Raw genomic sequence first — 26,713 nt, forward strand, 5'->3', positions numbered from 1 at the left:
AAGGTTGTCATTTTCAGAAAAATACTTTTGGAGGGAAATTAGCAAGTTTAAATGATCTGGCTTCAAATGGAGCTTAAAGGTCAAACAAGCAACTGCTGGCAAATAAGAGCACCAAATCCCAGTGCTGGGCTTTCTGTACAGTGCATGGCACTTTCTTTCAAGAATTTCTCCCTTTTTAAGAACACTTCCAAGTAGCACCAGCACAAAGCTTTTCTAAGAACTGAATATACAGCATATGGCCCAGCCAAAGTTTCAAAGGAAAGTTTACAAAGGGCCTGCCATGTAAAACCCACACAAGTGTGGTGAGGCAGCTTCTGAAATGAAGCAGCACTTGTGAAAGACCACTGGGCTGGAGGTTGAGGAGTCCAGGGCTTGCTGGTAACCGGCTGTCTGACCCCACCCTCCAGGCGAATCTCTTCATCTCTGCATTTCTTTTGTCTTTTTTTCTATTAAATGGCAATAGAGGATAGAGTCTGCCACTACTTATTTATTAGCTTTTCAGACAAAGAGATGAATTCATCTTGAAGTATGAAATGTATTATTATTATTATTATTATTACTAATCTAGCCAAAAATTGGGAAGTTTCTTTTCAGTAGTTATCATAAGTTACCACATTACCTAATTTCACTAAAGTCATTTTGGATTTCAGGTCCCTCAGGGTAAATCTTTGATTCACGGGAAACTGTTATCAGAAGCCTGACTGCATTAAATTAGTATTCTAAGTCACGGAGAATTAATGCTTCCAAGAAGAAAGAAGTTCAGGCACTCTTATTGCAGATTCCTGCTGGCAGAGCTTGTCACTGAGGAGCTGACAGCACCAGATTCCCTGTGAATGAAAGGTCTGTCTCAGTGGGCCCATGACTCGGTTGTGGACCTAAGAGTTACCCAGAGGGCTATTTTAAAAGACAGATTCCTGGGCTGACCCAGGACCTAGTGAATTAGAATCTGTGGGAAAGTGGGGCATACAACCCATTTTTAAAGGTGCTCAGGTCACTCAGATGCTAAGCCAGTTTCCAGATTTCTATCTCTCCTTGCTGCTCAAAGTGTGGTCCTGCAACCAGAAGCATCTACATAACCTGGGAGCTCATGAGAAGTAAAGAACCTCATCCCACCACAGATCCAGTGAATCAGAAACCACTTCAACAAGCTCTCTAGCAGAGTTTTACACACCTATCAGTTCAAGAAGTAGCGCCTCGGTTACTTTTGTCCTGCCTGGTTGAGGGGTTTTATTTCTCCTCCCAAACAGTAACAACATAAATACATCCCCTCTCTCGTCACAGAAAATTCCCCAGGAATAAGTGAAATTCTTACTGCCTTAATTAAACTCTACCTTTAATAAGACTTACTAAGAAAGATAATGTGGAAGAAAATGAAACAAAAGTAATTGTTAACTAAATTACAACTTGAAATCTTATTTCTCATTGTTAAATTATGAACTGTGTTAAGTATATACTTACAGTTTATCTCTGAGCGTGTTTTTTCTTCTCTTACATTTCTACTTGTCGAGTGAATTCTATGTGGTACAGCAACAAGGGGCTAGGAAAGACCAAAATCAGTAACATGTGGCAACTGATAATCAAGTCACAGTCTGGTCCACAAAATTACCCAATGTGAAAGAAATACTCCACTTTATACAAAAATGGGACAAAACAGAATGATTCTGTGCTTATTTTTCACAAAAAAGGCAACTACAAACTGGGAGCTTCTAAGATTATGGATGCATTTCATCCACAGCAGGTTCCCAATAAACGTTCTCTGAGCTAAATATAAATAAATATACAGAACTGAGTATTTCAATAATTCAACAGCTGTTCAAAAGCTGCAGCTTTCCCTGTTGCAGAAGAGGATATTGTGATTTAAAAAAAGTTACCTCAAGTTCTTATATCAAAAAGAATGAGGTGAATAAAATGAAATGATGCTAAAGGCATTAAAGATTTATGGTCCTTTTACTTTAGTAAACATAATTTTTCTCTCTTTTATGTTTCTTCCTGTAGGAACAGCACTCTATTTTCTTTTCCTTTCTCTCTGTGTATTGACACTTTCAGAGAGAAACATTCGGTGGGGGGAGGGGGGGAGGGAGTGTTGATGAGTTCTTACTGTTAAATCATGGACATCCCTCTGACTTCATGGAGTATGAGGGGCCCTATCTAAACAGTCTGCAGCTTCATCCTATACACTTGAAGGTCTCACCTTAAGAGGTGATGCCAGCATCTATTTCATGTACCAAATAAGCTTTTTTCCCCCGTGTGTGAAACGCTTCCCTTGAAGTTACCACCTTTGAAGGTGATACACTCTTAGATATATCTTTGTGGAAAAGGTAATTCATAAACATTTGACTTCAAATTATCAGATTCAAAAGGCAGATCAAGAACAAGACCCAAGTCGACTATTCTCAGTACCAGCGCATCTCAGGAAATGAAGCCTTATGAATCTAAAAGACCCCAAATACGTTAATGGTGATAGTAGTAAAACAGCAGCAAAAGCCATTTCAAAAATGAAGTATTTAAACTTTACATGTACACCGTTTACAAAGTGCTTTCATACACTTCAGTTTGTTTTGTCCTCCAAAATAAACTTGTGAATCAAGTACTCTTCTTCACTTTATAGATGAGAACACTGAGACTCAAAATCTGGGCACTCAGCTAATTAGATGCAGAGCTGGGAAAAATCCTATACTTTTGATAACAACATACAGTAGCAAAAATAAACAAGCAAAAATAGGTATCCTGTCAGGCTAGTCACACGGATTGCTATTACCAGTGAACATGAATAAAGCCTGTGATTGCCTACGAGAACAGTTTTACTTTTCCAGCTTAAATGTTATAACTATAAAATTATTAAATCTTAGAATGTTGAGCAGAGTACATGGGTTAACATGTAGAAGAAAATTATATCAAATATAATGTACAGCACCTTTCTAAAATAGAAACTACATTTTTCCACCATAAAAAAGTCAAATTTCCTTCCAACAGTGTAGGATAAGTAATAAATTTTAGAGACTGCAGATCTAGCAGATGTGCTAAATGTTTTCGAGAGTATTCAGCCTTCGTACAACATGCACAGTATCACATACACAGTGTCACAGCAAATGCTGAAATGCACGTTAGATATATCCCAATTATGAGTGACAACGCAGCCCTTAGCAATTTTATTTTATTTATTTATTTAAAAAAAAATTTTTTTTAATGTTTTTTTATTTATTTCTAGGAGAGAGAGAGAGAGAGAGCGTGAGCAGGGGAGGGTAAGAGAGAGAGGGAGTCACAGACTGAAACAGGCTCCAGGCTCCAAGCTGGCAGTCAGCACAGAGCCCAACGCGGGGCTCAAACCCACGAACTGCGAGATCATGACCTAAGCGAAAGTCGGATGCTTAACCGACTAAGCCACCCAGGCGCCCCAGCCCTTAGCAATTTTAAAATAAAGTATTTGCAAATAATAAGATTATGAATTTCTTTGGGTAAAGTTTTATCTTAAAAGTGCTCCCCCCAACCGACAATTACAATGCAAACAACTCAGTCTTCATAAGAAAGAGGAATTTCTTTCTCTGCTACGTGAGAAAATGTCAGAAGCATCTTTATTCCACTGAGTGCTTCTTATTTGGCTTATTATTTCTCCTGTTGAAATACATTTTCAAAAGGACTTCATAATTAAGTGTGACAAGTACACAGAATAGAGCGAAGAGACGATGCAGCAGTCAGTGCACTGAGGGGATGCAGGGAGTCCTTGTCGCACAGCCTCAGGGGGTGCCCACTTCATTACCGTGAGTTAGTTACATGACACCAGTCCCCCGTAACATGGTTCAAATACCAGTTAGCAGTATATTAATTCTGAGATACTCTACAATCATATGATATTCAGTATATTAATATCTTATTAACATTCAGCACATGAACTTTAACTGCCTAACGCACACTTGACTGTGAACTCTCCATTCAGTCCACAAATAACCATGTGACGAACAGATGCATGGCATGTTCAGTGACAAGTCACATTGCTTCTTTCCATGTCTGTAACTGGTCACTGAGCACCTGTCAGTCCGTCCGTGCACAGACGGTGGAGTGGGTGGTTGTGTTCCAGCCTGTCTCCCAGTGAGGATCCCTCATGTGACATTTTAACAAGAACTGGTAACTGAAAGAGGGAATTAGCCAACAAAGATGAAAGTGCTGCAAAGAAATAAGAAATGTGAAGCCTGGACTTTGCTGGATATAAAATTTGAATGTAACATGTAAGCGGAGTTCTAGGAGGAAAGAGCTGACGGAGAGAATGTGGGCCCGGCCGGCGCTCACGAGACTACAGACTACAGCTACAGTCAGAGAGCTCGGGGAAGGTGAGCTTCCTGGTATAAAGGAAGATGCTCCCGAGGAAGTGGCACCCACAAAATATTCCACATCACGGGAATACGAATACTGAGCTCTTTCATGTGTTGGAGGTACAAAGGAAAGAAGGTTGGAAGCTGGCCCAAACTTAGAAAGGGGTAGGACAGTCCACCAAGGCACAGAAAGTTACTTGCTCTGGGTCACAGAGTTAGGACAAGAAGGCAAGCACTGTGCAATGTATGCAGTAAGTTGACTACTTGAGAATTTATCTCTGCAAGTTTTTTGGTAAAAAAAAGCAAAACACATTAATTCTCACTGGTTCTAATATTTTAAAAACAATGTACTAGGTAAATATTAGTCTTACTGTTTTTTTCACTTCCTTATACATTTAAAACTGACAGTAAGAGAATTTTTAATGTTCTGACAAAAAATTTGTAAAGTCAGAATAGCTGTCATGTTCCGCACTGATTATTAAGACAGCTTTGCAGGGTGTTTTGGCGAACAGGGTCATTTTTATGGTCCCACATTACCATGCAAATTGAAGACTTAAGCAAAAACAATAAAACAGATTTTCCTTACTGTAATTATAAGTTGAATAATAATACTTCACATGTCCCTTAAGTTTATGTTTCCAAACTCCTTTCTAGCCCTTGGACAAAAGGACAGACAGCTTACTTAATTACAGCTGTGTAATGATGGCAAGATAGAACAATGGTGACTCGATAGAAAGGTTCTCTGTGACTTAAGACAATACACAATCATCCTTCTGACCACTGAGAGCTATCATTCCTTCAGTATCAAGAAACTTATGCCATTTTAAGTACCTTCCATAAAGCCAGTCATCAAGGTATCCATCTCAGCTATATACCCAATAACAAAATTCTGCCATGTCACATTTACTAAGTTTTATCTCAGGTGCCACAATTATTAGCTGAGCTAGGCATGTTAAATATGCCAGCAGAAAAGAAGCTTCTTTTGATGTCAATGCTTCCATCGTATTAGTTATTTTATTCACTAACAACTGCACGGGCTCATTTTTAAACATTTTAATAGTGGACAATGAAGGTTTTAGTTACCAAAAAAATCAATCCTATACTTTCTACTAACCACTAGTAACTCATCAGGTACTGTACCAGGCCTGTTTGTAAGAGGAAAAGTGAACTGAAATTTTGAGTGTATTCTAACATCTGACTTAGGTAGCTCCCATTTGCACTCTCTCTTTTTTAAAGTGTAGGACTGATTTGGCAACTTCATCTGGAAATGACTACTTTGGAATAGCTATAGTAATGTTACCAAGTGGATTAGAAGGATGAGCATGCCTGCCATTTTCAGGAAACAGTCACCCATAAGAAGCCAGTAAGAAAGATCCAACACATGACTTCCCTGGGAGAGACCAATTCAAAGAGTTAATTATTCCTCAGGAGTTTTTTATTTAAAAGCAATTTAAAAAATTGCTTCTGAGACGCACATACATACATATATGTCATATGTATACTTGGTAAAAACAGTTCCTACCTCAGGATCATCATCATCAAAGTCATGGTAGGTGGAATGATCTGGATTATTCACTTTATCTAATAGTTCGATTGCCAAAGACCGTGTCAGAGGTTGTGTGACAAAAGGGTGCTATAAAAATAACACAGAACAGAACACTCATTAGAAATCTGATTGGATGACATTTTCTCTTTTGAAAAAAGGAGTATTTCAAGGAATGGTAATACCTGTAGTAACTTCTCAGCAGTAGGTCTTTTCTTTGGATTTTTGGTGAGTGCCATCTTCACAAAATGATGAAAACTATTTGACCTAAGAAATTTTGAAAATTAAGGCTTTTAGATTTTAATTCCTTTTTTAGTCATGATTATAAAGAAAAATAACACAAAAATACTTACCACTTCATTTTATCCTTTAGTTTAGGAGGCTGAAAATTACTTTTTGTCATTAGAAATAATGCTCTGAAAAATCAATAACAAAATGTTACACAGCATTTTAAGATGCTTCATTTTAATATACAAAATAAATAATTCTATTACAATTACTAAGGCAGAGCAAGACTAAGACTAGTATTTATGATGTAATGCGTACTGGGGTGGGGGATCACCCTTAATTTAAGCATAGACTCTCCGATTACGACACACGGACCTCATCGGGTGTAAGTCGAACATGGGCGGCTGGAGCTCCGCAAGCTCTATGGCGGTGATTCCTACGGCCCAGAGGTCACACAGCTGGTTGTAACCCCCTTTCCTCTCAACGGCAGCAACTTCTGGAGCCATCCTGAAGGAAATATTGCAGGAAAAAACAAAACAAAACTGTTTACTGTATTTTCTTTCATATCCCCACCAGAGGCACTTGGAACTATCACTATCTAAGCTGAGGCCTATTTAGGCCTTGCCATCTGAAAAATAAGTATGGAGTATTTTAAAGATCTCTCTCAAGATCTTGAAACCTTAAAAGACCCTCCATCCCAAGCCCCTACTGGTGATTCCTTGGTTACTTTGCTATACTTACTATAAAGGTTTATAATACAGCAACATATCCCCAGTTTGTGCACACCTTAATCTCTTTTCCTCTGTACAATGTAGAATTTTATACAGAACTAACATCTTGTAATAAATGATCTATAATTTTGAGCTCTACTTGTTTATACCAGTTAACCGCAATTTGGCCTCTGTTTTCATGTCACCGAAACTATTTATTGGAGCATCAATAATCTTCATTTAGTATTTAGCTCATATTTACAATAAACTTAATCGGCAGTTTTTCAGTTTTATTATAATGGTGGGAGTTATAAAAATGAGTGTTTTTTAAAACTGTATTTAGAGGAAAATTACCCAAATTTATTTTTCTTTAACTTTCCTATACAGTCTTATTCTAATTACAGCTCTATAAATTCGTATTTGACTGACTGAAATTATATTAATTTTAAAATATAAAAATTTTTAAATCCTAAACAGCAATTTTGAAAATAACCAACTCTTACATATCAAAAGAATGATTTAAGTAAGTAACTTTACAAATACACATTTGTCTTCCTAGTATGATTTTGGGAAAGTCAAGTAAGTTGGTGTAGTTAAACACACACACACACGCGCGCACACACACATACACACACACACACGGAAAACCACCCTCTAACTTTCCAAATGCTTATTCTTAAAATCTTTTTAATCTGAAAGTACTTCTTAAAAATATGTGAACTGTCAAAAGATAAGTGGATTTTAAAGTATGTCAGTCATTACTGACGGCTGGACTCTTCTAGCAACCTGGTGGAAACGCACAAAGCTGATCTGTCCCACTTGCCGTGAGGTGAGGCGTTCTCCCTTCCTCTATAAATCACAGGTGAGAGATCCCAGCCAGTCCTTCTCCTCCTGCCAGCTAGGCTGTATGCTTACCACAGTCAACAGTTCATCTCTGAACCTCTTCATTCATTATATACGTTATCATATAATATTATTTTAAATATACCAATTAAATGTTATGAAAAAATTGATTTATCAGGTTAAAAAGGTTAAGTTATGAAAATTAAAATGAATGCTTACAAAAAGCTTGTTAAAGACAAGTTTCTGAAGACAAAACCAAAAAACCTAGAGAATTATGTAAGAATATGACAACTGTAAAAGACTAGGAAGGCTACAGACTCCATAATTCCATTTGTAGGACATTCAGGGAAGAGGCAGAAATCAGCCTCTGCTGCCAGAGCCTAAGGATGAAAGGACAGAATTTACTAAAAGGGGGCAAAAGAACACTTCCTTGGGTATTGGAAACCTATCTTTTATATTGAGTATAGTGGTATTTCTCACCACCAAAGCATACAAATCTCTTAACGCTGGGAGAATTGCACACCTAATAAGGCTAAAACTATATCTTATAGACCTGACCTTAAAAAAAAAATTACATGCTTTGTATGTCCAAGTTCTTTAGAACTAAAGACTGCACTTTAGAAAAACACAACCTGGAAATGCAACTGCATTAAGAAAGAACTCTAATTAGTGAGCCACTCAAAGAAAAGGCCTTGGTCCTAATTAGAGTTCTTTCTTAGGGGGAAGGGGGAAGGGGAAGAGGATGGGGAAAGGGAAAGGGAAAGGAAAAGGAAAAAGGAAAAAGGAAAGGAAGGAAGAAAGAAAAGAAAGAAAGAACTTAAGAAAGAAAAGACTCATATTTCTGAAATTCAAATAAAAAGCTAAGGGTACATCTATATTGATTTTGATATTTGCCATTCAATAGATTTTTTAAAAAATTTTTAATGTTTTATTTATTTCTGAGAGAGAGAGAGAGACAGACAGACAGACAGACGGACAGCGTGAGCAGGGGAGGGTCAGAGAGAGAGGGAGACACAGAATCTGAAACAGGCTCCAGGCTCTGAGCTGGCAGTCAGCACAGAGCCCGACGCGGGGCTCGAACCCACGAATCGTGAGATCATATCCTGAGCCAAAGTCGGACACTTATCTGACTAAGCCACACAGGCGCCCAACAGATGTTTTTGATTAACTGAGTAATTGCCAACCTTAGTCACTCTGGACAAGAGATTCCATTCTGTTCTACATCCCTAGCGTTTATGTGGGAAAGACAGGATACAGAGACAGAGAGATGAAAAGTGAGTGTGTTCCAAAAATTTACTTTGCCTAATTCATAATTTCACATGATCCAAAAACAGTTTCTACTCTCTTATGAGTAATAACATTAAGAGTTTTTCATCTAATGCAGCTGGAGATCAGTTATCATCAACAAACATTTATTAAATATGTGTAAAAATCATGCTGGATCCCAGAAAGCAAATGAGAGTTCCTTTATATCCAGGTTCCCAAAAACCATTATCAATATTTTTAAAGCCTTTTCCAGGGGTGTCTGGGTGGCTCAGTCGGTTAAATGTAACTTCAGCTCAGGGCATGATCTCACGGTTCCTGAGTTCGAGCCCCGCGTCAGGTTCCGTGCTGACAGCTCAGAACTGGAGTCTGCTTTTGATTCTGTCTTCCGCCTCTCTGCCGTCTTCTGCTCACACTTATCTCTGTCTCTCAATAAATAAATAAATGTTAAAAAAATGTTTAAAGCTTTTTCCACTTAATGAACATGATAAAATATTCTTTGACTGTGTAATCCATCCACAAGTGTACCCACCTAAACTGCTTAAACTCTTGATGATCTTCTTAATCTGTTTTAGTCCTAAAATTTTTGACCAGTCTATATTTTCAAAAAATGCTGTATTCAATAATGATAGAAAAACAAAATGTTAAATTGTCAATTAAAATACAATTACCAATATGGTGTACCAATGAAAGACTTCCGTTTGGCAATTGTAGCTGTAATCTGTGCAGATACTCCAAAATCAGCTATTAAGGAAAAAAGAAACATTTAGAAAAGAAAACTGAGGGAAAGTACAGTTATTTACAGTAACATGAGAAGAAACATTTAATAATTATTTTCTTGAAACTAATTTCACAGAAATGAGATATTCTTAAACATCACATTTAAATTTTTTAACTTTTATGAGTTAGCACTAAAATATCACCAAGTAGTCAGGGTATATTACAGCCAAATAGATTCCCATATATTCCTGCATGAATGAGATGACAACAGAAGTCAATGATTTTGATGAGAAAGAGGTAGCTGAGAAAATTTAGCCTGACTTAGTATTGTAATTTCAAATTCTCAGGACCTGAAGTTCAAGGAATATCACCGGAAGGGACCTTAAGCAGTAATACATTCCATTCATGTCCTGCCATACTCATGATGACTGACATCAAACAAACCAATAATATACTGGCAAATCTACCTAGCTTGGCACCCCAACAGAATATTCCCTCAAATCTTACCTTAGCAATACCTTCTAATACCAACACCAATCATTACCAGGAAATTTGTTTTTATGCAGGATTTGCTGCTATTCTTTAAGTATGTTGATTTCTAAATATTTTCTAGTTTTTTAACGGTCATTTCTAAATTCTTATCAACCAATATGTTATAATATGTCTGTCAGTAAGGCACATAATATTAACACAAAATATTAAACTGTTCAAAAGACATCAATAGTTAGATAAATGCTTTTTTGTAATCTTTAGAGGTGGCTCAGGAAAATATTATTATGTGTTAATTACCAGATACTTTTAAAACTGATTAGTCCAGGGGCGCCTGGGTGGCTTAGTCGGTTAAGCGTCTGACTTTCGCTTAGGTCAAGATCTCGCAGTTCGTGGGTTCGAGCCCCGTGTCGGGCTCTGTGCTGACTGCCAGCTCAGAGCCTGGAGCCTATTTCAGTCTGTGACTCCCTCTCTCTCTGACCCTCCCCTGCTCACGCTGTCTCTCTCTCATAGAAATAAAAAAATATTAAAAAAAAACTGATTAGTCCTACTGTTGGTTATAGTTCAAAATTGTTTTATTCATGCTTTTATAAAATAAATGTTTTTTGAATTCTGATTTGTCTTATAGTAATATATAATTCAAAAATCATTCCTATTTATTAAATTCTTTATTTAATACCTAACATCCAAGATTCTGTTTATAAAAACTACACTATACATGTTCCCAGCCTCAAACTTTCAAATTAGTTTAATATTTAGGTTTTGAACTCTATTTTTGTCATAACCAGAAGTTATAAAATAAAAAGTACAGTTTGATATAAAACAACATCCAGCATCTAAGTTACATCCTTATATTAGTAATACTGAATTTTATTTATTTATTTTTTGAGCTAGAGAACAAGTAGGGGAGGGGGAGGGGGAGAGGGAGAGAGAGAATCCCAAGCAGGCTCCGCGCTGTCAGTACAGAGCCCGATATGGAGCTTGACCCCATGAATGCTGAGATCATGACCTGAGCTGAATCAAGAGTCTGACTCTTAACCAACTGAGCGTCTAGGCATCTCTGCTGTATGTAGTTTTAAACGCTAACATAAAGAATGTAGGATTTTTGGTTTTATTGATTTTTTGCCTTTTGTTTGTTTACCTTGTTTTTTGGTTACAAGGCAATTTTGTACAGATTTCTTACTAAAAGTCACATTCCTCAGGTTACAGGTGAAAGAATTTCTAAAGAATTATTATTCTGCCATATCTTTATGACAAATCTGTCATATGTGAAGGGCAGACTTTATCCCTGTTTAGGAGAGGAGGGAACAGATACAGAGAGGTTACATATGCCCCACAAAGAGATATCTGCTTTAAAATACACAGATGCTGAGGGAAAAACTAGTCCTACAGAAGACAAATATAAACGTACTATGTTCTGGAATAAATTTGTGCAAGTGACAAAATTTTAATTTACTTACCCAATTTTACATGACCATTATCCGTTAATAAAATGTTAGCTCCCTTCAAAGCAAGAATATTTTAGTTAAAAGTAAGAAACTTTTTATCAGACAGCACATATAATAGATCAAATATACATATTTAAAATGATACATATTTAAAATAAGTGGCAGCTCAGACCTAGAAATACTTAAAATTTAAAGTAGGCCCAATTAAAGTGTTAATTATTATATTCATAGGAAAACTTACTGTCTTTTAAAACAATTTAACTATTCTTATAAAATGTGCCACACTGCAAAAGGCTGCTTATATTAACATAATACGAATGTTATGAAAAAAATGATTTATTAGTTTTTCATCTAAATGTTATATTCTTACTGATAAATCATTGTGACTGCACTAAAATGCCTGATACTGGCATTTTCAATTCCTTGTACTGCATCTTAAATGTGTTACTTCCTATCTCAGGAATTCATCATCAGTTGAACCAGTGCTGGTGCATAAGACTGGACCTTGCTGCTTACTACATGAGGCCGTCTGTCTTAATGCATTTGCCCACAGATGAGGACCACCCAGGATATAAACAACTAGCCACAGGCCCACCGGATTACAATGTCACCTGGCTGCATGTATGTGAGATATCAAAATACACATTGGTTTCTACCCCTGGTTCCCGGCACAGTCCTCCTGAAAGCCCTGTAACTTCCTTAGTCATAAGAGCCTTAGGAGCATCTTTTGTTCTAGCATATGCTCTCAGATCCTGGTTCTTGACACAGTGCTCCTGACATCTTTGTAACTGTGGGAGTCACAGAGGAGTAACTTCTGTTCTAATGAAGCGACTCTGCATAGGCTCCTGGATGGCTCCTGGATGAGGGCTGGTCACTGGAAAGACCAAGCCATGACTAGAACTTTGGAATTTTCAGCCCTGCCTCCCATTCTCTTGAGAAGGGAGAAGAATCAAAAACAGGAGCAGAGAGACCAATGAGAAGGCTGCTACAGTAGTACAGGTATAATAGACTGACAGCTTAGACCAGGGTAGAAACAGTGTGATGGTCACACTGTCCCCAATTGGGCTCAAACTCTGAAGTTCAGCACACAATTCCTCATATAATTGAGCACAAAACCACCTGGCCATCCCATCGTATGTTCTCTTCTCTTCAATAATATGGTGCAGCTATACTCCCTAAAATGACCCCACACTTTCGAACATCTTCATCTTTGCTTACGTTTTTCCCTCTGCTTGAAAGGCACTCCAACCTCTATTTCTGACACAAATCTATCAGTCTTTCCAGATCATAGAAGTGCTGATGACATAGTGCTTTTCTTAATATACTCATGTTATGCCTTCTTCTCCCTATGAACTCCAAAGCTCTTTGCTTAGGTCATTTAAGTGCCTTATGAAAAACACTTAAAGATCTCAATGGGTGATCTGAGAGTCTACTCAAATTTCACGCAAAATATGAAGGCATATGCATGAGGACATTTTCTGAGAAGAGAGTCCATGCTTTCATCAGAGACTCAAAGAGCAACATGATAAAAAAAATAAGAATCGTCTTCATGCTAGAGAAAACCTCAGAAAACAAAAGGGGGAGAGAAGTAGGAGAAAACATGAATGAGGAAGAAGGTAAAACAAAAAATAAATACAAGGAGAAAAGAACGAAGTTGGGGAGATGGCAGTATCTTTAGAAAGAACTTCAGGAAGACCTGTCAGAGCACCTGGTTTCTGCAGAGCGAACCCCAGCACACCCTGTGCGCCTGCTCTCCTCTGCCAGTTAAATCAAAGACCACCAGAAGATGTTACAGTTGAATTTATCATTTTGAAACATTATTAATAGTTCCATAAGACTGCAAAAATTTACTATAATATACAAAGCATGAAATGTTCTAAAAACCCTAACTTGATGGAAGCTAAGGACCTAATTTGCAATTTACAAATAAGTAACTAGAGATATGTTAATATGGGTTATTACAACACTAATCCATAAATGCATACTTTAAAAAGGTTAATTTTGTGGTAGGTGGGCTGTATAAATAAAGCTACTTTAAAAAAGTAATAAAATTCTTAAAAGTATCACTCAACTTTACTACAGTAACATATTTCAGATAAGAAATTCATCAAACAGACTAAGACAATTTTGCTCAACAGTTTGGTCTAAAAACAAAGAGAGGGCCCTTAGGTTAAGCATATGATGTGTACCTTTATATCTCTGTGCATTTTTCCTTTACTGTGAAGATAGTATAATCCCTAGGGTTTCAAGAAAGAAAACAAAACAAAAATTAACAAGACATTATTTACTAGAGAGAATACTTTAGGATTTAAAGTTATTAACTGAGTAGCAGTTTCTGTTTTTTATTACTCATTACAGAAAGTCTAGCAGTAATCATTAATTTATTTTACTGAAATAGTCTAAAAGACAAGAGAGTCAACAAAATTAAAAAGGCAAAGCTCTGTTGGAACCACTAATTTTCTTAAGATAATACTTTTCACTAAACTCTGCAAACAGTTTGAAATAACTCTTAAAAAGCATAAATGCAATTAGTATTAAAATAAGCTTCAATCCCCATAAGAGTGCTTAATTTTTAAACCTTTCTTTGGTATTAAGAGGAATACAAAGACACAAAATAACAAAGTCACAGCACTTAAGTTTGAGAAGGTCATATTCTCACACTGAGGCCTTATAGTGCTTATCTACAAATATAATTTGAGTTTACTACACAATTAAAAATGTGTTAATATCCAAGAGTTCACCAAACTAGATGTTCAATCCTTCCTTTAGTTAACAGACAATGTACATTAAACAGTCTAGTAACAAATGTTATTTTTTAATTAGCACTGGATTCACCTGTAGTGTTTCTCTGCTAACATACGCAATTTGCAGCTCTGACAGAGGTCCCGTTACTATAAGAGAAGAAAATTTATATTAATGAAATTAGTCAAAGTGTGTTTTTCAGTAAATGGCAAAGTTTTACAAGTTTCACTAAGCAACTTGTGCTTAGTGAAAAACTACTAAAATGTACCCTCCACGAGGGCAACGTTTTTTTCAAATCTGATTTTCTCAGTGTTGTATCCCCAGTGTTTGAACGGTGCCTGGGATGGGAAAGCTGCTAATAAATGTTTATGGAATGAATAAATGACTGAAATACTCTCTGAAGTTAATTGTATTTTCATTTTTGTACCTTTCTCATCAATATTACATTCTAAATGTTAAAAGAAATAAATCATGGCCAAGAAGTTGAGCTAGTTTCTTTTTTGATGTTTGTTTATTTTCAGAGAGGAGAGAGTGCACACATGAGCTGGGAAGGGGCAGAAGAGGGAGACAGAGTCCCAATCTGTGCTGACAGCACCTTAATGTACATTCACTATAAAAATCCAATCAATAGACAAATTTGGAATGTAAAGGTCTCTTCCTTACCCAAACTATTACTCAGTAACAGGCAAAAACAACAGTTTGGCCTAAGGTCTACCAGACAATTTTATATAGAGACATTTTAAATAATGTATGTTATGCATCACACACAAGATTATGAATGGAATTATACTTCATATACAATTCTCAAACCTGTGTTTCTCACTTATCATAGACACTTTTCCATATAAATACATGTAACTTAAATTATACTATTTAAATAATACTTCTCTGTGTGCATCTATCCACTACTGAAGACATTTAAGTAGTTTTCTCTTTTTCACTATTAAATCACTTTAGAATAAAGAAATACATTAGGTGGGAGAGACTATTTTAAAAATTGTACTAAATCCCAAAGGTAGAATTTGCTAGATAGTAATCTCACATTTACCCAAACTTAATAGCTTTGTAAAAATGTTTACTTTGGAGAACTTGTGGTATTTTACAATTGTGAGAAATATATTTCACTTAGATTCTATTGGGATGCCTGGTGTCGGGGCACCTGGGGACTCAGTCAGTTGGACATCTGACTCTTGATTTTGGCTCAGGTCATGATCTCACAGTTTGTGGGATCGAGCCCCTGCACTGGGCTCTGCGCTGATGGTGCGGAGCCTACTTGGGTTCTCCCTCCGCTGTTCTCTCTCACTGCCCCTCTCCCTCTTGTGCTCTCTCTCAAAATGAATGGATAAACATGAAAAGGAAAAAAAGAAACCCAACTCTGTCAAGGACAAGTCTGGATTTGAATGTCTGAGGATAAGCCGTATAACTAATTCTTACGGTTTGTAAGCCCACTGTCACTCGGTAAGATGGGCATCTTTTAGATTTCTATTTCCACAGTATGGCAAATAACGTGAATACCCTGAAAATAACACCTAATGACAGAAAAGAGTATTTTAAATAATCATTTAAATGCCTATCTAAATTTGTAAACAGTAAAGAGACTTTCCCAGGAGCCAAAAACAAAGAGGAAATGAAAATCAGAATGGTAAAAATGTGAAATATTCTAGCTGTCTCTAAGGGAAAGGCCAAGCTTGGTAAGCTGAGGCTTTTGTTTTATTCCCTACAGGAACACAGAAGAAAAGGCCATAGGTCTGTAGAGGCAGAGTTAAAACAAATACCACCACATAACCAGAGCCCTCAAAGGGCTACATCCTCATTTTAAAACAGTAGCCAAGCACAGGAGAAAACTAGCGATTTTGTATCATGGCCTGGGGTCTGGACAGGGGAAAAATATCTTCTCCTGATGCTGTCACCACAGGCAGCTTTATCACTCAGGTTTAGGATTTACTTTTTTTATTTATTTATTTTATTTATTTATTTATTTATTTATTTTTTTAATTTTTATTTTATTTCTAGGAGAGAGAGAGAGAGACAGCGTGAGCAGGGGAGGGTCAGAGAGAGAGGGAGTCACAGACTGAAACAGGCTCCAGGCTCCAAGCTGGCAGTCAGCACAGAGCCCGACGCAGGGCCCGAACCCACGAACCGCGAGATCATGACCTAAGCGAAAGTCGGACGCTTAACCGACTAAGCCACCCAGGCGCCCCTCAGGTTTAGGATTTAAATACACTGGATACACTGAGGTCTTGGGGTCACAGAAAAAAACCCATATTGTGGAAGGACATACTCTCAAACGCCATGGGGAATTCCCACTGATGATGATCTCAGAATTCAAAATTATTAAATAAATTCAGAAAGCAATTCACCATAAATGACTTAAAAGACTGTGGAAAATTATTAACAATATTAAACAGAAAGGCAAATGTTTAAAAAAATAGAGGAAAAAATGCAGTATGTTGGAGCAAGAAAAGGTTCTAATGTTAGTTCTTCAAAGAAAAAGTAAACAAATAGAAGAAACTCGAAAAAATGTAAATTCAAAATATATCTCCCCACACCCCCCACCTGTGGTGGTTTAAAATATCTCCACGAATTCTTTGATATTTCTCCCTCAAGACTTGGAACTTAATTCCCTTCCTAAGTATGGGCCGGAGAGCAATGACCTCCTTCTAAGGAACAAAAGTATGGCAGAAGGGACAGTATACAGCTTCTGCCACTCCATCATAAAACGCTGAGTGGCCTCTGCTTGCTCTCTGGGATCACCTGCTGTGGGGGGGGAAGCCAGCCACCACATCGTGAAGATACTCAAGCTGTCCCAGAGCTAAAAACTGACATCTGCCAACAGCCATCAAGGAACTGAAGCTTTCTGCCAACAACCACGTTAAGTGAACCCACTTGACAGTAAATTCCCCAGCCCTGGTCAGGCCTGCAGATAACTGCAGTCCCAGCTAACAGCCAGGCTGCAGCTTCATGAGAGGATATGAGCTGAACTTGCCCAATTAAGCCATTCTTGAACTCCTGACCCTCAGAAACTGTGACACAATGTCTGCTGTTTTAAGATGTCAAATTTAGGGATCATTTGTTATACAGCAATAGAGAATTAATACAGTTTCCCCTTTTAAGATTTAAAATTTTAGGGGCGCCTGGGTGGCTTAGTCAGTTAAGCGTCCAACTTTCGCTTAGGTCATGATCTCGCGGTTCGTGGGTTCGAGCCCTGCGTCGGGCTCTGTGCTGACTGCCAGCTCAGAGCCTGGAGCCTGTTTCAGATTCTGTTTTCTCCCTCTCTTTCTGACCCTCCCCTGCTCATGCTGTCTCTCTCTCTCTCCTAGAAATAAATAAAAAACATTTAAAAATAAAATAAAATAAAATAAAATTTTAAAGTCATATGGAGTGACAGAATTAAGAGCTATAAAACAAAACATAAAAATTGGTATAATGATACTTTAAAAAGTAGAAATAAGACAGGAGAAAAATAGAGGAAAGGAAATAATAGAGGAATAATAGAGGGGGAAAAAATCAGGCTTTACCCAAAAAAGGGAAAGTTCTTTGCTAATTTTGTATGACAGATCAAAATATGGTTTGTATATACCTATAAAAAAGCAAAACCCCGCAAGCATCAGAGTTATTAGAAAAGAAGAATTTTCTCTTTCACTAGATAAGATAACCCAAATCATTACACTACTCTCACAGAAGAGAGAAGACAAAGAGAAACCCAGGTACGTGTCTTACATGGCTGTGTAAGCAGAGAGCTCTGCAGACCAGCCCAAGAGGAGTACACACATTGCTGTGAGGAGGGCATTTGGTAGAAATCAGGTGCAGTCAAGAGTGAACAGAGAGAGACAGGGTCTGGGGTTTTTTGTATAAGCATGTAAATCCCTCACATGTACATCTGAAAATACCCAGGGCATTGCAAAATAATCATTTCTCCCATAGACCCCGTTGATGATCAGTATAAATGAATCAATCTTAACAAATTCATATTACTTTGGTACTTCCAACATTTGGTTGAAATGGAATGACAACAATCATGACAAAACTATTTCTGTAACTAAACTGGTCTTGTTTCTTCTTCTTTTCTTAAAGGTTTATTCATGTTTGAGAGAGAGAGAGACACAGAACCTGAAGCAGGCTCCAGACTCTGAGCTGTCAATATAGAGCCTGATGCAGGGCTTGAACCCACAAACGGCAAGACCATGACCTGAGCTGAAGTCGGACACTCAACTGACTGAGCCACCCAGGCGCCCCGCGATCTTCTTGCTTCTTAATGAAGAAAACAGGACCAGACGCCTAAGACCACGCATACATATCTGGTGGAATTACTTAACAATCTGAAAAAGACTGAAGAAAGGTACCCCTAAAAACTAAAGTTGTAAAAGAATAAATGAAAAATTACAAGAGAATAAGACAAATATAAAATGAAGGGAGGGGCACCTAGCTGGCTCGGTAGGTTGAGTGTCCAACTTCGGCTCAGGTGATGATCTCCTGGTTCGTGAGTTTGAGCCCCACGTTGGGCTCTATGCTGACAGCTCAGAGCCTGGAGCCTGCTTTGGATTCCGTGCTTCCCTTTCTCTCTGCCCCTTCCCATGCTCTCTTTCTCTCAAAAATAAATAAAAACATTAACACATATTTTTAAATGAAGGGAGCCTTGAAACAGAACCAAGTAATTTCTAGAATGAAAAATACGCTCACCGAAAATTAAAACCTAATGGATGTACTAATCACAGCTGTAAAATCGGTAACTTTAAGAGTGCCCTACTGAGGGATTAAAAAGTGCAAAATATGTGGTTGAGTTTAAGAGACACAGAGAAGATTTAATGTATATTTAACTGAAATTCTAGAAGGAGAGATCAGAGAGCCTGAGGTAGAAAAGATTTTAAGAGAGAATAACTGGTAATTGTCCAGGCTTGATGAATACATGAAATCCTCTGAGGTAAGCACTTTAAGTCCTAAGCAAAAACCGTTAATATAAATCCATATTTAGAAACTAAAAACACCATAAGAGGAAAAAAAATCTTAAAACCAATTAGAAAAAGGTCGCCTGAAAAGGATCAATGTGTAGTGAGAGAAGATACTACAGAAAAACTATAAAAGCTAGAAGACAATGCTGACAGCAAATATCTGTCTATGCCACTTAAATGAGGATTGAGGGGTGAGGGTCAAACACTGACAGTTCACCACTAGAAGACCTAACTGCCAGAGCTTTAGGACGAAGGAAATTAAATGAGTAAGTATGAGAAAAAATAGTAGATAAATCAGTCCAAATTAAGGGGGAAAAAAAGGAAAATAACTTTTTGACTTTAAAAGACAGAAATAACAAGCTTCACGAAATACTGTGTGTGCTCTACAATGCAAAATAATGCCAAATATTTCTCAATTTTCACTGCATCTTTGAAATCAAAATGTCATTATAAAACAATTTCTCACATATAAAGAACAACCATACTTAATAAAAAGTATTCTCAGAAAAGAAAGAACTTTTCATAAAGCAGAAATGGGCTCATGTTCTTCCTTCTGGCTTTCAAGTCTCTCTGGATCTGACCCCACTCCCCAAATACACACCCCCACACCAGTAAGAGTGATCTCACCTGTCACATCTTCACATCACTATACTGTTGTTTCATCTCCTAGAATGTACTTGTACCTCTTCTTTCTACCCAAAGTTTATGTATCAACTGAAAACCCATTTTCTTCATGAAGCCTTCAAAAATAATTCCAGAAAATCTATCATCTCCTTTTTCCTTTAAAAAAATTTTTTAAATGTTTTTATTTATTTCTGAGAGAGACAGCATAAGCAGACAAGGGGCAGAGAGAAAAGGAGACACAGAATCTGAAGCAGGCTCCAGCTTCAGCACAGAGGTCAGCACAGAGCCTGATGCAAGGCTCAAACTCAAGAATGATGAGATCATGATCTGGGCCAAAGTCGGCCACTAAACTGACTGGGCCACCCAGGTGCCCCAATCATTTCCTTTTTCCTATTCCAAATGTAATTAGCAGTACTTTAAAATACTATTATGTCAATCTTTATGGTAAGAGTAAAATCTATACCAAGAAGATACAGTAAAGTGAAGTGAGATGGAGGCAGTAAAATTCCTACCCAGTCTTTTAACATCTGTTTTATTACAATCAGCCTTCCAAATGACTTAAGAGGCCCTAATAGGAAAATCTGAGCCAAAATCCTGTATAAAGAAAAATGAAAACCTTTTCCAAAATACTTTCTCATAAAACTGACATCTGAGTTATTACATTATTTTATATTAATCTTTAAAAAGCACATCTCTAGTAAAAGAATAAACCTCCTCTGCAGCTTGTGACAATAACCCATTAACAGAATCAGAACAGGATAGGGAGAGAAAGAAAAGACAGTAAACACTATAATTTACTTTACAAGTCTTTCTTCCATACTCCAATGAAATCTCAATAAAAAGTTTTTAATAATTTTTAATACCCCGGAATCTAGTATTTTAAAAAAGTAAACAGCTTAATTGATGCTTCTTGAATACGCAAGAACAATTCAATTATCTTTGTATTAATACTACCTGTGTATTAACTAGATATTCATTTAGTGTTAACCATCAAGGCCCTTTTTACATGGATTTTTACAAGCTTGAGTCTGAAATTTTGAAATTATATATAATATGCCTTATATTTCTTAATGTGTATTTATTTTGAGAGACAGAAAGAGAGAACATGAGAAGAGGAGAGGGCAAGAGAGGGAGAGAGAGTATTCCAAGCAGGCTCCACACTGTCAGTGCAGAGCCCCATGCTGGGCTCGATCCCATGAACCATGAGATCATGGCCTGAGCCAAAATCCTGAGTCAGATGCTTAGCCAACTGAGCCACCCATGCCCCCTGAAACTATATCTAATATGCCTTCTTTACAATTAGGAACTAATTCAACTGCATATAATTGTGCAACTTATAAGGCAAATGCTCCTTTCATCCATATATATCTTACATTCTTTTATGTATCTAAATAATAATAAAACATTGGCTTTGTTTCCCAAAAACATTAACGCTTTAATATAATAAATAACTATATTTTAAGAAATTCTACTTAAACTCTATAAAACATAACGTCTTACCATGATAAATATCCTGTAAAGAACCACCTCCGCAAAACTCCATGCATATCCAAAGTTTATCTCGCCTATAAAGAGAATATAAGCATGTATCACATTTTCATAATTAAAATGACTGAGGTAACAAGTATTTTAAGGTTGTATGCTATACCCTTGAAAAACCACATAAATACAACGTGGTAAGAAAAGAGCTAGTTAATCTCTATGAATAAAAGAATTAATATAATGTGTTTTTATAACTCAATCCAAGGTTTTAATCCTTAAAAGAGACCATTTGTAGGATATAAAAATATCAGGCACATCCAACTGAGAGGAAATTCCCTTTAGTTAAAAGCTTTTCCACCCACTCCCCACACCCCGTTTACCTATCTACTCCCAAGACAGTATTATAAAAGTTAAATGTTAATTAAAATGCTCAGACTAAAAACTAGGTAGAAGATTCATCACAGAATGGCAATACATCTCAAGGCGTATCACATTAATAGTGCTATCATCAACAAAACAGACAAAATGTAAACTTTACCCTCACATCTAGATTCAACAAAGGTCTTTCTAAAACAATCTTAAAATTTATCACTCACCTATCTTTACATACCATTTCTCTCTCACACTCACTTAAGATATCATAATCAGTCACAAGAGAAATAATTAGCAAAGATTTAATAGCTTATTCTTTGTTCAGTCATTCACTACTTCATCTCAAAATGTAACAGGAAATACATCCTCTCAGGGGGGAGAGATGGAATAGAAAGTCAAGTCAACCCAGCAAGCTCAGTTGAATGCGGAAGATTCGATCTTAATATATTTGTCTCTCTCACCACTGTACTCACAGTGCCTAGAAGAGCCAGCAAATATTTCATAAATAAATGAATACAAGAGTGACTGATTAGATCAAGAATCAGCAAACTATGGCCAGTGGGCCAAATCTAGCCTACTGTCTGATTTGTATATCTCGGGTACTAAGAATGGTTTATGTGTATACACACACACACACACACGTTTTAAATTCAAGTTAGTTAACATACAGTGTTGTCTTGGCTTCAGGAGTAGAAATTAGTGATTCATCTCTTACATATGACACCCAGTGCTCGTCCCAACAAGTGCCCTCCTTAATGCCCATCACCCATTTAACCCATCCCCCACCCATCTCCCCTCCAGCAACCCTCAGTTTGTTCTCTGTATTTAAGAGTCTCCTATGGTTTGTCTCCCTCTCTGTTTGTATCTTACTTTTCCTTCCCTTCCTCTATATTCATCTGTTAAGTTTCTCATATTCCTCATGAGTGAAATCATGTATTTGTCTTCCTCGGACTCATTCTGCTTAGCATAATACAGTCTACTTCCATCCACGTTGTTGCAAATGGCAAGATTTCATTCTTTTTGATTGCCGAGTAATATTCCATTGTAATGTATGTATATGTATATGCACATATATATGTATACACACACATATACATGCACATACATACACACATACACCACTTCTTCTTTATCCATTCATCAGCCAATGGACATTTGGGGTCTTTCCATACTTTGCCTGTTGTTGACAGCACTGCTATAAACACTGGGATGCATGTGCTCCGAAGTCAGCATTTTTGTGTTCTTTAGATAAATACCGAGTAGTGTACTTGCTGGGTCGTAGGGTAGTTCTATTTTTAATTTTCTGAGGAAACTCCGTATTATCTTTAAGAGTTGCTGCACCAGTCTGCAGTCCCACCAACAGTGCCAGAGGGTTCCCCTTTCTCCTCATCCTTGCCAACATCTAGTATTGCCTGAATTGTTAATTTTAGCCATTCTGACAAGTGTGAGGTGGTATCTCATTGTGATTTTGATTTGTATTTCCCTGATGCGTGGTGGTGAGCATCTTTTCATGTATCTGTTAGCCACCTGGATGTCCTCTTTGGAAACATGTCAATTCATGTCTTTTGCCCATTTCTTCACTGGATTATTTGTTTTACTGGGGTGTTGAGTTTGATAAGTTCTTTATAGATTTTGGATACTAACCCTTTATCCAATAGGTCATTGGCAAATATCTTCTCCCATTCTGTTGGTTATCTTTTAGTTTTGTTGATTGTTTCCTTTGCTGTACAGAAGCTTTTAATCTTGATGGGGTCCCAACAGTTCATTTTTGCTTTTATTTCCCTTGCCTCTGGAGACATGTCAAGTAAGAAGTTGCTGCAGCTGAGGTCAGAGGGTACTGCCTGTTTTCTATAAAGGATTTTGATGGTTTCCTGTCTCACGGTTAGGTCTTTCATCTATTTTGAACTAATTTTTGTGTATGGGTAAGAAAGTGGTCCAGTTTCATTCTTCTGAATGTCGCTGTCAGCTCTTCAAGCATCATTTGCTGAAGAGACTGTCTTTTTTGAATTGGATACTTTTTCCTGTTTTGGTTTTTAAACTTTAAAATTTTTTAAAAATGTTTTATTTATTTCTGAGAGGGAGGGAGGGAGGGAGAGAGAGAAAGCGTGAGCAGGGGAGGGTCAGAGAGAGAGGGAGACACAGAATCCGAAGACAGGCTCCAGGCTCTGAGCTGGCTGTCAGCACAGAGCCCGACGTGGGGCTCGAACCCATGAACCATGAGATCATGACCTGAGCCAAAGTCAGACACCCAACTGACTGAGCCACCCAGGCACCCCGGTTTTTATACTTATAAATGGTTGGGGGCAAAATCAAAATAAGAATTTTTCTTGACATATGATAATTATATGAAGTTCAAATTTTAGTGTTCATATAAAGTTTGATTGAAACACAGTGACACTTATGGTTACTTCTGTACTAAAGCAGCATAACTGAGTAGCTGTGACAGAGAGAAAGAGACAAAGCCTAAAATATTTACCATATGGTCCTTTACAGAAAAGGTGTGCTGATCCCTGCATTAGACTGTAATTTGATTAAGTACATAATCCAGGCATGAATAACATTCTATGAGAACCCAGAGGTATGAATATCTAGGAAAGTCAAGGGAAATTTTTGGGGAGGAGGTATCATTTGTTGTGTCTTGAAGTTAAAGTGTAGGAATTCATCACCAAGAGACAGGGAAGGGGCCTGCTCAGAGAATGAAAATTTAAAAGAAGACGCCACACTTGAAAGACTGTGGGTAATTTAGTGTGAGTCAAACACAGACTACATGAAGAGACAATGGCAGGAGAGGAAGCTAGAATAGGTGGGGCGACACCGTAAAACAAGGCTTGGTTTATAAACTCCTCAGTTTAGTTACTTCATCTGGATGGTCTCTACTTTGTCAATGTTTGGTAAAATGTGGCATCTGGAATCAAGTGCTACTCTAAGTGCTGCATAAAAAGTGAAGTTGTTATCAGCCGTAGATCACACATGGTGGCGGTGGTGAGACTAAGCACATCTACAAGGTGAGTGGACTTGGTAGAGTGTGATGGGCCATGCAGCATGTCAACAGCGAACGCAGGTATCTGAGCATGAAGATCAATACACAGTGAAAAAAATACCAGGATTTTAGAGGCAAAGCTGAAATAGTGAAGACCAGAAGAAGAAATCTGAAGTCACTCTAGTAGCTAAAATTCATAGGTGGACCACACACCAATGAAACTGAGGCATGACAGCAGATAGTAAAGTGAGCTAGCTGCCCCATGGTCTGGTTTTAATAACTCTCAGAACAGATGCCCGGGGCTGGCAGATGTGTGCCTTATCAAAGGATGAAGGCACTGATGGCTGGTGATTGCTACACAGGGAGAAGTCTAACTATCCCTGAGAATCAACAATTATTTTCTTTATTTGAGTACTTATATTTCTATTAACTTGGCTAAAGGCTATCTTCAGGTTCTTAGCAACTGCTCTAAAAACTGATATGTGGGGAGCCTGGGTGGCTCAGTCAGTTAAGCATCCGACTTCGGCTCAGGTCATGATCTCAGGGCTCACGGGTTCGAGCCCGTTGGGCTCTGTGCTGACAGCTAGCTCAGAGCCTGGAGCCTGTTTCGGATTCTGTGTCTCCCACTCTCTCTGACCCTCCCCTGCTCATGCTGTCTCTATCTCTCTCTCAAAAATAAATAAAACATAAAAAAAAAAAAAAACCACCCAACTCTGATTTGCAGTTTGAAGTTAACTAAAATCTCTGGATCTTTTTCATGTTAAAATTAGGAGTCATATGATTCTCTCCAGCTTCACATTCGTTTATCTGGTTCATTAAAACTATGCATAGGGCTTTGTTCTTATTTGTTAAATCTCCTTCTTTTAAAAAAGTAGTCTTGATTCACATACTTCTGTTTCTGACATACATCCTATTACCTCTCCAACTGTTTTACTTAAAATACTTCAGCACAGACAATATGACACACATTTCTAATTGTAAGCAACCCCTCTGTGCCGCTCCCCACATGCTCCAGAGAGGCTGAATGGAAAGATCCTAAGCAGGAGTCTAACTTCCAGAGGCAGCTACTACAGGGGCTCACCCCTCCCCCCACCAGCGGAAAGTGGGAATACAGTCTCCCATTACCACAAATTATGTAGTCGATTTTGTCACATTTGGGGGAAATTGCAGGGGTCAGCACTTCTGGAGTACAATGAAGGGCTTTGCTTTTAAGCTATTTTGATATGTACAAGTGAGTGTACTAATGGGCTTAAGGAATTTTAGAAACAGTTTTCTCACTGATGACATAAATGCTACTCTGTAGATTGTTTAGAATTACCATTTGACACCTCTCTGCCTTTGCTTAAACTGAGGTCTAAGAAAGACTCTGGCAAGTCCACCAACCAATAAACTTTAGAATGCTGCTTACGCTCCAATTTGCTATGTGTAGACGCAAGATACCATAGTTTGTTCTCTCTGGTTAGGCTGACTCCTTCCTCTAAGAACAATAATTCTCAAAGTGTGGTCTGGGGGCCCCTGAGAGCCTTTCAGGGGGTAAGATCAAACCATCTTCATAGTAATACCAGAAAGTAACTTTTCCTTTGTACTCTTCATGAGAAGAGAGAGGAGTTTCCCAGAAACTACACAAATTGTGATGGTCATGTCATGCCTCTACAGCTACTGCAATACGTGCTTATGTATTCTTGCTCCAATATTTTGTTTTAATTTCTAATACAGTAAATGTCAATAGATATAACCCACATTAACAAAAGCTCTTTGTGGTACTCAATAATTTTTAAGAGTATAAAATAAAAGGGGTTCTGATAGCAAAATGTTTGGGAACTACCACTCTAACATACTTTCACATCTGTCCCAAATGAATCTTTCATGTAAAACACCTGTCCCAAGCATTTATAGGACAGGTAGTAGGGGCTTCTTACATGTCTTACAAAAACTGGTGAATGGTTGTTTTGGGATCTGCTCAGGATAAAGTAACATGTAAATGCCTTAGAAAAGGACCCAGAATATAAACCC

The 26,713-nt window shown here is 37.6% G+C and overlaps 1 protein-coding gene across 4 annotated transcripts in view; it reads right to left on the bottom strand.

The window, feature by feature from the left end:
• MAP4K3 (mitogen-activated protein kinase kinase kinase kinase 3) overlaps positions 1 to 26,713 on the bottom strand; it is a 194,724-nt gene that overhangs the window by 58,372 nt on the left and 109,639 nt on the right. For all 4 annotated transcript variants that reach the window (XR_005531592.1, XM_039251258.1, XM_039251257.1 and 1 more), the window contains 10 exons: positions 21,367 to 21,431; positions 14,387 to 14,442; positions 13,741 to 13,788; positions 11,564 to 11,606; positions 9,566 to 9,638; positions 6,454 to 6,585; positions 6,204 to 6,266; positions 6,036 to 6,117; positions 5,830 to 5,940; positions 1,459 to 1,537 (listed from right to left, as the gene is read on the bottom strand). Coding sequence is in view for 3 of the 4 variants with exons in the window: in XM_039251258.1 (XP_039107189.1) it covers positions 1,459 to 1,537; positions 5,830 to 5,940; positions 6,036 to 6,117; positions 6,204 to 6,266; positions 6,454 to 6,585; positions 9,566 to 9,638; positions 11,564 to 11,606; positions 13,741 to 13,788; positions 14,387 to 14,442; positions 21,367 to 21,431 (752 nt within the window). In the remaining variant the exon portion in view is untranslated. The remainder of the gene's footprint in view (positions 1 to 1,458; positions 1,538 to 5,829; positions 5,941 to 6,035; positions 6,118 to 6,203; positions 6,267 to 6,453; positions 6,586 to 9,565; positions 9,639 to 11,563; positions 11,607 to 13,740; positions 13,789 to 14,386; positions 14,443 to 21,366; positions 21,432 to 26,713) is intronic.

This window comes from Hyaena hyaena, unplaced genomic scaffold, assembly GCF_003009895.1.
Source record: "Hyaena hyaena isolate Hyena2069 unplaced genomic scaffold, ASM300989v1 scaffold_388, whole genome shotgun sequence".
NCBI lineage: Eukaryota > Metazoa > Chordata > Mammalia > Carnivora > Hyaenidae > Hyaena > Hyaena hyaena.